Raw genomic sequence first — 12119 nt, 5'->3', positions numbered from 1 at the left:
AAAGAATAAAGTAGTTTTATTTAAGAAAGGACTTTTATCGCTGAAGTTCTTCGGAAAGGATTTTTACGAGTAATTAACAAACGAACAGAGACGTAACAATATTGTTTCTGGAGATTTCGAAGACGGAAAATTGCAAGAAAAAATGTTCTGACTTAGCAAAGAGCTATCCAGGTGATATATGTACAGTTTTGTAAACTAATAAAAATTTTATTTATAAACTTAAGTAGTATTTTATCAATCTGTTTTATAATCCACGTACACCACAAGTGACTGGCTTCTGATATAAAACATAAGTTTCAAAACTTGGGATATAACGGAAATGTATTCTGCATGCTTGAAAGATTACTGTAGCTATGTGACTTTGAACAATACTGGATGACATAAATATAAAATGGTTCACAAATTATCTAAGTACTCCTAGTAGGCTATACTTCATTAGTTAATTACCGCCTTACACAGGCCTAAAATAAAGTCACAATATAACATCTCACGATATCACAACTGTAAACCTGGAATTATTTATGTTATTGTCATTAAGTGGGTAATGAGTCATAAAACAAATAATCAAAACATTTCAGAGGTGGGGGCACCAAAAGAGTCTTTGCCCCTGGGTGCTGAGAACCCTTGCTACGCCACTGTTACAAATAAATGAATTTCTAGCTATAGATTTATCAATTAAAGTATTCCTAGATGTTATTTCTTTAATGCTTTAGTGACAATTAATATATTTTACCTCAAATTACTGTTTCAGGTTATAATGATGTTTTTTTAAGTACTACACTACTAAGGAGATTAAGATTTAAAATAAAATCTGCTATACACAAGTTCAACCACAACTTGTCAAGTTTTATTAACAAAATGTGTTCTGGCTTTCAAATATTTCACTGTTTATCATCAAACTAAAGGTGCATGCTATGAGTCTCTTATCTAAGAAAACATTTAAATGGACAATTATCTCTACAGGATTTAAAAACCCTTCACAATTTTATTACAAGTTCGATAATTTCATCATTTCCAATGTCCTTGGTTTGGCTGAATGTGTTGCAGAAGATCATTTAGCTATTTTGTTTATTAAAAACCCTCTCAAAAACCACAACATTTACATTTTTCTTCACTAAAGTTAAGACAAAAATCCTCTTACAAACCATAACATTTAAAGTTTTCTTCACCACAGTTAAAACAAAATCCTCTTACAAACCATAACATTTAAAGTTTTTTCACCACAGTTAAAACAAAATCCTCTTACAAACCATAACATTTAAAGTTTTCTTCACCACAGTTAAAACAAAATCCTCTTACAAACCATAACATTTAAAGTTTTCTTCACTACAGTTAAAACAAAATCCTCTTACAAACCATAACATTTCAAGTTTTCTTCACCACAGTTAAAACAAAATCCTCTTACAAACCATAACATTTAAAGTTTTCTTCACTACAGTTAAAACAAAATCCTCTTACAAACCATAACATTTAAAGTTTTCTTCACTACAGTTAAAACAAAATCCTCTTACAAACCATAACATTTAAAGTTTTCTTCACTACAGTTAAAACAAAAATTAAGGATGAAAAATTTATGGAGTAAGTCACAGGATTTTCTTGTGCCTTATTATCTCCACAGTCTATTGTTAGAACAACATAACCAGGCTATTAACCAGGGTTGTATTCACAGTCTATTAGTACTATAACATAATCAGGTTGTCACCCAAGGTTGCATTCACAGTCATTGGCAGAAAAACATAACCATGCTGTCAACTTAGATTGTATCCACAATCTATTGGCAGTACAACTTAACCATTCTGTCAACTTAGGTTGTATTCATAGTCTATTGGCAGTACAACATAACCAGGCTGTCAACTTAGGTTGTATTCACAGTCTATTTGTAGTACAACATAACCAGGCTGTCAACTTAGGTTGTATTCACAGTCTATTGGCAGTACAACATAACCAGGCTGTCAACTTAGGTTGTATTCATAGTCTATTTGTAGTACAACATAACCAGGCTGTCAACTTAGGTTGTATTCACAGTCTATTGGCAGTACAACATAACCAGGCTGTCAACTTAGGTTGTATCCACAGTCTATTGGCAGTACAACGTAACCAGGCTGTCAACTTAGGTTGTATCCACAATCTATTGGCAGTACAACGTAACCAGGCTGTCAACTTAGGTTGCATTCACAGTCCATTGGAAGTACAACATAACCAGGCTGTCAACTTAGGTTGTATCCACAGTCTATTGGCAGTACAACATAACCAGGCTGTCAACTTAGGTTGTATCCACAATCTATTGGCAGTACAACGTAACCAGGCTGTCAACTCACGTTGTATCCAGTCTATTGGCATTACAACGTAACCAGGCTGTCAACTTAGGTTGTATTCACAGTCTATTGGCAATACAACATAACCAGGCTGTCAACTTAGGTTGTATTCACAGTCTATTGGCAATACAACATAACCAGGCTGTCAACTTAGGTTGTGTCCACAGTCTATTGGCAGTACAACATAACCAGGCTGTCAATTAAGGTTTTGTGCTAGTACAAATAGACTAAGGCAATATAATAAATTAAAGATACATAAAAGAACCAACCTGACCCAGCATACTAGAGAATGCCCAGATCCGATGCATTTTCAATGGCACACTCACTAAGTACTAGAATAAAAAAGATTTTCTTAATTACAACCTTGGCAATCAAAATATTCAAAATGTACAAGGAAATGTCAAAAATTATAATTTTCCTACACTGAAAATATTTTTCTGACAGGTACTTATTTCTTCACACATAAATAGCTATTTTCGTTCAGTTCTGCCATCTATATGCAAAAAAGATTTTTAAGCATGCCACAAGTCTATAATCCCCCACTCAATTGGAATTGACTGATTCCAATGGGTTTCTCATGCAAATCATTATGCGACAACCCTCCACCAACAAGAGTGCGACATACTCTCTTGACACATATGAGTCCCTCTATTCAATTCTACCAAACTATCACTTTAAGTTTTGTCAGAAAATGGAAGCACTACTTTTCAATGGGGAGGAAGGGTGAGGGGAGGGCAGCTATCCCCTTCTGCTTTACCTATGTAGTCCATGGGTGAGTGCAGTGTGGGATGGGCAAACTTATGAAGCAAATCTATTGCAAGGATAAACCTACAAGTGATCTTGTGGAACACCCCATCTCCGCAATGTGCGTTGCGTGGCCGTGGAATGATAATATGTAGGTCGATGTGGCTTACAGTGAGGATTTGAATGGTTAAAGAATACCTGGTCAGAAACCACTTGCCACAGAGCGGGATCCAGAAAAAAAGAAGAGGGACATGCTCCTGAAAAAGATGTATATATACTAAAAGGTAACTTACCCAGTCACAATCTCAAGAAAGAGTGATAGATGGCAACAGGTTGGTGACGGTACTCAGACAAGGAAGAAACAGCTACCCAAAGCAGAGAATTGGAGATAATGTATGAAGTGTAGACCCAGTGCTCGACATACAAAGTACCTCCAACGGATGGCAGGGTAGACATGCAGGGAAGAAGGAAGGTGCATGATCAGAGTGAAGACACCAGTAAGTGAAGATGGGAAGGAGACAAGAAAGAAAAGGCCAATTGAATCATAATCTAAACCAAATGGGTGAGAGAGGTAGGGAAAAATCATGAACAAAGAAGTGGAGTAAGGGGAGGAAATGTGGGAAATAAGCTTAATGGAAAGAAACATTTCAACCAATGATGCAACCCACAACACGTACTGGACAGGGAAGGTCATCTGGATCCCTCTGAGAAGAAATGTGGAAAATAGTAAGAAACAAAAAAGTTGAATAAAATATACCAAATGAGCCACTAAAATGTAGGTTAATATAATTGATCCAGAACAAAAGAAACAAATCGAGCTGAAACCGCTGATAAAACCAAAGCAGCGCTGGCCAGGAAAGATCAATATAAAAGACCTGAACTGGAATGACATGGATGCACAAAATTTTGGGGAAGAAGACTGATGGAATGAGAAAAAAAAGCGATCATAAACCTATTTGAAATTAACGACAACCAGGGAAAGTGAATGACGACCAAGAGACCAAAAACAAAAAAGGTAACTAACTGGGAAGTGATAAAAGTTTCAAGAACTACATGAGTCAGAGCCACTAAAAATTATGAGGATCTAGAGGTCACTCCTTGGGAGAAAGAGTCAGGACTGGAAAATCAATTAGCAACAAGGACAAAACACCTGTAACACAGCCCTCTAGGAGACAAGTGTCAAGTGTGGGGATTAAAAACAAAAACACACTGTTTACCTCAAAGGGAACAAAAAGAAGTGTCCTCTTGGCTAGTGATATAAGCCATCACTGTCAAAACAAAACAGGATCAACCATACCGAATGAGAAGAGTGTGGACTGAAGCACCTTGGACTGGTGGAAGTGTCCAGGTATGATTAGGGACCTTTTTGACTGTAGACCATTATCCAGAAGCTTTCTACTGATAGATTTCCCCTATCCCATGTTTGGAGATGAACATCAGAGAAGAGAAACAAACCAGAAGAAGGGAAGGAAGTGGTAAATCCAATGTCGTGGGGGATATGTTGAACTAGCAATGCATATAGACAAAGAAGGAAGGATGTAAATTAAGAGAAAAACCCATAGTAAAGGCTTGGATAACATTAGACACCTTCATATGCATTTGAAGAGGAGAATGAATGGTCCCAATGGAGGTGGTGTTTAAAAATACACCACCAAAGAGACCAGGATGTGAGGTATGTAACAACAAATACTTATCCAACTGGAAAATCCAACAACCTGATCCAACTATGGAAGGAGTAGAAGAGTATGTTAAGACTACCCCCATTTGAAAGGAGCTAACCAAGGTTAGACATCTAATGAATGGTGTTGGTAAAATCCCCCAAATGTGGAAGTTGGGTAAAATGAAGACCACCACACAAAAGACATATGGAACCAAAACAAGTTCAAAGGTCAAGGCATGAAACTGGTACCTAATCACGTGGTGAAAAAATTGAAGATAAGAATGTGTGCCATGGGCATTCTCAGTCCTGCAGAAACAGCCTACCCAAATGTGATGAAAGATGACATATTAAAACAGGGAAGACCCAAGAAGTGATTGAGGTGGGACTGATTGATCCTGAACTCCAACCAGCATTGAGTAAACAAGACAAATTAAGAAAACTCATACGTAAGACAGTTAAAGGGTGGGCAGGTGCTGAACATATAAATATGATAATATCTCTGAATGAAATAAAAAAATTGAATATAGCATCACAGATACCCCACGTGATACTAAGTGTACAGAAGTAGCCCCAAAAAGTGGAGAAAAAGAACTGACCGTAAGACCCTATTAGCAGTGGATGGTAAACAGCAGTGTCCCACTCTAGAAGATCCTAAAAGCAAAGAAACTACTTGTGGAGAGAATGAACTTAAGATGACAAACACCTGAATATGGAGGGAAGAAGGAAGAAATATCCCACAAAAATCCCTAAATATAAGTGGAACACCAAAGAAAGGAGATGGAAGGTAAACATGAACTGTAGGAGGGTTGATAGGGTAAAAGAAAGCTAAAAAAAAAAACAGGTCGTATGAAAATGGGTTCAGCCATTACAGGAGGAAGGCAAGTAATACTGGGAGCACGTAGGGTGGGCCCCGGCCCTCATGGGACCTCACAAACAAAATTAATGGTAAGAAGTATAAATTATAAATTAAATAGTTGTTATAGTGGAGATGTTAAGAAACTGTGTAGTGAAATAAACATATGTATGTAATGTTATGTGTTGAAGAAAAGATATTAAACATAATAATCGATCAACCTGTAAATAGAACCACAAGTAAACCAAAAATAACAGACACTTATTAAGCCTAATCAAACAGTACAGAACAAAGGATAGCACTTAGCACTAAAATAAAAACTTAACCAAACAAGAATTATGTACAATATTGGGAGAAGTTTATGTGGACCTTGGCTCAAGGGTTACACACAAACTAGGTGAATAGGAAGAAGGATAAAATAGAAATAATAACAAAAATGAAATAAATGTGGTTTTATGAAATTAAGGAAGTGTGTAGTAACAATAACATATGTATGAGACATGATGTATGGAAGAAAAACAATATATTGTTAAACTAATGATTGATATACCAGTAAGATGAATTACAAGTAATCCTAAAATAACAAAGATCATGGTAAGCCTAAGCGAATAATATAGGAAAAAAAAAAAAGATACAATTAAGACTAATTGTTAACCTAAACTTGACTATGTGTATTAACCAATCTAACAAAACTTGTGTTATGGAACCCAAATAACTACAGATAACAATATCAACAATAAAATTATTAAAAAAAACATAACAGTATAACGTCTTATCTTTCCAAAGTCAGTGGACTGTATTTCAAATGTGTGGTCTTTCAAACTTGAGGTTAGGCTCGAAAAAAGTCAGTTCATTGGACAATCACTCTCCCAATGAAGTAAAGTCGAAAATCTTCCCATGGAGTACCAAAACCTGAAGCCTGTGTAAATGTGCTAATAGAATATATAACCTCTGAAGTGGTAACATAGAATTCATAATGCCAAATGAATAACCAAACACAACTGTGTTTGGTAGAAACAAATAAAATAAAGTTCTGTAACTGGGTAGAATATAAAATAATTCCACTTCGGAATAATTCAACAAGTTACAAATATCACTATTATACAATAAAGAGTAAACTTGTTGAGAGGAATTAATACAAAGATATGAAAAAATATTAAAATAAAACACTTGAAGAGAGCACAACTAAACATTATAGTACGAGTACTGCCAAACGAGAAGTAATAATTCAGTAGAATTGAATAGAGGGAGTCACATACATCAAGAGATTATGTTGTTGGACGGTTGTCGCATGAGAGATGCATTGGGATCAGTCAGTTCCGATTCAATGGGAGATTAAAGGCTTGTGGCATGCATTTTTTTTGCATATAGAGGGCAGCACTGTACCATATCGGAAGTGGAACATTTTCCTCAAGGAATGGTCTTTTTAAAGATTCATTCCATAATAAATAACAGGTTGGATCCAAAACTAACTGCACAAGTTCTTAACAATTTTATTTTATTATATAAACATCAAAAACTAAATACCACTAATGTATAAATACATAATGAAATAGATTCATTTTCTCTCTATATATAAAAATATGTTAACATAAAAATATGTATACTACATGTATTACAGGGTGTTACATGCATTTTGCATGATTATGAATTTAATGTCATACATTCTTTGATAGATTGTTTAGGCAGTGTATTCATTGTGAAACTAAGTTGAATGGATGGCTACCTGTTGTAGAAACAAACAAATTTTGGAAGACAAGAAAAATTAAAGAATCATTTTATATTAACACAATAAAACCTTTACTAAATAGAGATTCTGAATTAAAGGTGAGTAGCCTGTGGCTACCATTGGTTGAATCTACAGGAAGTCTCTCCACCAATCAGAAACATGGATAAACCAACCAATCATAACACGCTCTTCACAATCCACCAGAATATTATAAAGGCTGACTACACCATATACACACTGACCTGAAGACGAAAGGCAGAAACTTTCGAAACGTCATCTTCTACACTTTTGTTTCTACAGTAGGCAGTTGCCATCCATTCAACTAGGATTCAACAATGTCATAAACATCTAATAGTAGTATTAGATAAGTTGTAGCATGGATCTTGCAGGATTGTAGATCTAACTGTAATAGATGTTTGACAGCAGTATTTTATAATATCCTATAGGTTGTAGCATGAATCTTGCAGGATTGTAAATCTAATTGTAATAGATGTTTAATAGTATTCTATAGGATGTAGCATGAATCTAGCATGATTGTATACCTAACTGTAATAGATGTATAATAGTATCCTATAGGTTGTAGCATGGATATAGCATGATTGTAGATCTAACTGTAATAGATGTATAATAGTAATGCTACATCCTATAGAAGGATCTAGCATGATTGTATACCTAACTGTAATAGATGTATAATAGTATCCTATAGGTTGTAGCATGGATCTAACATGATTGTCAGATCTAACTGTAATAGATGTATAATAGTATTCTATAGTTTGTAGCGTGGATCTAACATGATTGTAGATCTAACTGTAACAGATGTATAATAGTAGTATTTTATAGTATCCTATAGGTTGTAGCATGGATCTTGTATTATAGTAAATCTATTATAGAAAGATATTTAATAGGATTCTATAGGTAGTAGTACTTCTTACACCAAAGATGTTAATTTTTGACATGCACTACAGAAACCTACTGCCTTTCTATGATGTGTTAACTACACCTGTAATTACTTAAGATCACAGAAAGGTGGGCTAAAGCATCTCTCACTAACTATGCATATTACCCGTATCTTTATTTATTTACAAATTTTAGATTGAGAACAGTTAATAGCGTTTCTCAGTTCACCACAGCAGTGGCCTTGAAATTTACTACACAAAATATCTTCAAAACTCTAGAACTAGGAAGCCTAAATACTTTATATAATTAGCTTTTTTTATGTTTAATGTCTATATCTAGAAATTATGTGGTTAAAATACACAGAAAATTCAAAATAAAGCATAAAATCCATTAACAGAATGTTGCAGGACTAAAATATTATTTTATTGTAGTTTTGAATACACGTTAAGTAACATTATAAATGAAATTAACTGAAATTAAAAACTATTACACACAATGAAAAACCATAAATATTACCTCATGGAAAAAGGCAGAAACAAAAAAAACACATACAGAAGCTTGGGTTTTGCTACATCCCACAGATATCAGAGGTTTGTACAAGTGACGAACAGCCCAGCGATGAACAGGAATATTCCAATTCTGCCAGAAATATTGCACAGTTTCAGCATTCCTGTAATAAATTTTGATAAATAAATCATTACCAAATATCAGCCTTTCTGTTAAATGAAATTATTCCCGATAACCAGTCAGCATGCCTGATAAAGTGCCAGCATTCTAAATAAATAAATATAGTTCAGAGGTTAATGTAGCTATTGTAACAATAACACATAACTTTTTTAAATCTTTATCTATAACTCATTCACTTTTCAATGAATGCATAGAGTTGTTTAACATACACAAATTCAAACAAACAATTAACACTTTAGTTTATTTGTGACTTCATGCAAATACTTTCAGTTAGAAAAACATATTTAAACACATAACAAAACTGTAATCTGTTCAAAACTAAGCCAGTAATTCCTGAAAAGTAAGTCACTTAAGACGTGTTACATTTCACTGCACTACAAATAATTTTGGTTTGGTTTGTTTTTAATTTTGAACGAAGCTACTCAAGAGCTATCTGTGCTAGTTATTACTAACTTATAATTTAAATACTATAAATAAACAACCTTGTAACACCAAATTGTTGTTTTTCTTTAACTGAACACTCAACATTTTACTTTACCGCTTCTTCAGAAGCATTCCATTAAATAAAAACCATAACTGAGAGTACAAATGGCTTAAATAATAAATTTATTATTAAACCTTTTACAGCTTTGTATTGTCAGATATGGTCTGTGTTTTAGTGGAATGCTCCTGAAGAAGCTATAAAGCAAGACGTTGAGTGTCCAATTAAAAAAAATTAACAATTTGGTGTTACAAGGTCATTTATTTATAGTGTTAAAATATCCCCAATTTTGCAGTGACAGACTAGAGAGAAAGCATATAGCAACAAAACCCATTGCCTACTCTTAAGCTATTAATTTTACCAATGAATACTGGGATTGGCTGTCACATTATAATACCCCCACAGGTGAAAGGGTGAGTATATTCAGTAATGGGGATTCAAACCCATGACCTGCAGGTTGCAACTCAAGCATCCAAACTACCAGGCCATGCCAGACTGTATTAGGAATAATAAATGAGATATTTAAAGTTGTCACACACATTTTGACTAACATCTACTGATTTCATGACTATTCTCCTTATACAGAATCCCCAATATAAAAACAATATGCACATATTATTTGTCACAATGCTATATGTATAATTATTTATCTGTATGGTTGAGTAAACCAAAACTTGTAATTATATATAAACCAACAAGATAAACACTAGGTCTAAAGAGGTGAAGTAAAGACAAAGTGTCATTGGCCACTATTCAGTTCTTCACATTATATAGCCACACAATAGCAGATATAATAAATAAGCTTAGTGTTCTGAAAATTGTTCAAGAGAGGTCAAGTTCAATCTACACTTTGATCAATGTGTGTTATTGGGTTATACTAGTTTCGGAGAATTCCACTCATCAGTAACCCTGAACACAAGTTAACCAAAGAGAGATAAGCTGGACCTATATCATTGTGAAAAGTATCAAACTTACAAATATTTATTAAACAATCGGTCTAGTTCACTACTACTAATCACATACAAAATAAAATCCTTAACTAAGGGTCATAACTATTTCCCAAAATAATTTTATCCCATATAAAAAAATATTTGAACTACAGGCCTAGAAATTATAAAATTATATGCATAAGAATCTCTGCATACCCTAGAGTAACTTTAAAACATTTCACTACTTTCTTTACCATTAAAGACCACCCGAGTAAAGAATAGCTGCACACCCTAGAGTAACTTTAAAACATTTCACTACTTTCTTTACCATTAAAAACCACCCGAGTAAAGAATAGCTACACACCCTAGAGTAACTTAAAACATTTCACTACTTTCTTTACCAATTAAAGACCACCCGAGTAAAGAATACCCGCACACCCTAGAGTAACTTTAAAACATTTCACTACTTTCTTTACCATTAAAGACCACCCGAGTAAAGAATACCCGCACACCCTAGAGTAACATTAAAACATTTCACTACTTTCTTTACCATTAAAGACCACCAGAGTAAAGAATCTCTGCACACCCTAGAGTAACTTTAAAACATTTCACTACTTTCTTTACAATTAAAGACCACCCGAGTAAAGAATCTCTACACACCCTAGAGCAGCTATAAAACATTTCACTACTTTCTTTACCATTAAAGACCACCTGAGTAGTGAATCTCTACACACCCTAGAGCAGCTATAAAACATTTCACTACTTTCTTTACCATTAAAGACCACCTGAGTAGTGAATCTCTACACACCCTAGAGCAGCTATAAAACATTTCACTACTTTCTTTACCATTAAAGACCACCTGAGTAGTGAATCTCTACACACCCTAGAGCAGCTATAAAACATTTCACTACTTTCTTTACAATTAAAGACCACCCGGTAGACAATAGTTGCCGGCCCCTAGAGCAGCTATAATATATTTCCTTGTTTTTTTACTACCAATATCACCCAAGTAATAAATTTCTGCTCACTGTCTTATTTGGTTTCCCCTACTCTTAACTTTGACCAACAACATTAAAATCTAACAATAAAGAGTAATGTTATATGTTGTGTTTAAAATACTAGTATGAGAATTTAAAAGGTAAATACATATCATAATTTATTATTGTGTGCACTAACAGTGGAAATAGAAAGTAAAATATCATTTTTGCACAAAATCTTGAAAAAATTACCTGCAACATTGTGTGCCATATAAACACATTTCTCAAACATTCTAACTTACATATTTTCACATCAGTTCTTCTAAAACTCCAAGACAGTATTTATGTTGAGGTAAGTTTTACAAATCTGACCTTTGGTGTTTTATTTTGCAAAATAAGTGTTCATATTGAAGTGTTCTAGATTTATAATACCTAGTCTCTCAAAAAAAAGTATTTAATCATACAAGATAATGTCTGTATTCAGATGTTCTAAGTTTTACAGCCTAGTGTTTCATTTTGCATGACAATATCCAAATTAAAGTGTGCTAAGTTTCACAATAAGTGAATGTCCTCATTGAGGTGCTCTAATTTCATAAAAAAATGGTGTTTTAATTTGCAAAATAATATCCATTTGAGGGGCTCTGTGTTTCATACAGTTACTCATTAAAAAATTGTTTTTAGTTTTGTAATATAGCATCCAATGTTAAAATGCTTTAGGTTTTATAAGCCTAATCTATCTCATAATAGTTATTTTGTGAGATAATATATATATTGAAGAACTTTAGGCTTAATAAACTTAGTATATATATATATATATATATATATATATATATATATATATATATAT

At 33.7% G+C, this 12119-nt stretch overlaps 1 protein-coding gene across 1 annotated transcript in view; it reads right to left on the bottom strand.

The window, feature by feature from the left end:
• Positions 1–12119, bottom strand: part of LOC106469304 (diacylglycerol O-acyltransferase 1-like) — a 35324-nt gene that overhangs the window by 4934 nt on the left and 18271 nt on the right. The window contains exons 5-6 of the mRNA XM_022397783.1: positions 8715–8868; positions 2585–2647 (exon numbers count right to left, since the gene is read on the bottom strand). Of these exons, the coding sequence (XP_022253491.1) occupies positions 2585–2647; positions 8715–8868 (217 nt within the window). The remainder of the gene's footprint in view (positions 1–2584; positions 2648–8714; positions 8869–12119) is intronic.

The sequence above is a fragment of the Limulus polyphemus genome, unplaced genomic scaffold (genome assembly GCF_000517525.1).
Source record: "Limulus polyphemus unplaced genomic scaffold, Limulus_polyphemus-2.1.2 Scaffold3412, whole genome shotgun sequence".
Taxonomy (NCBI): Eukaryota; Metazoa; Arthropoda; class Merostomata; order Xiphosura; family Limulidae; genus Limulus; species Limulus polyphemus.
Note: the sequence above shows the minus strand (reverse complement) of the source record. Positions and strands in the feature narration are given on the sequence as shown.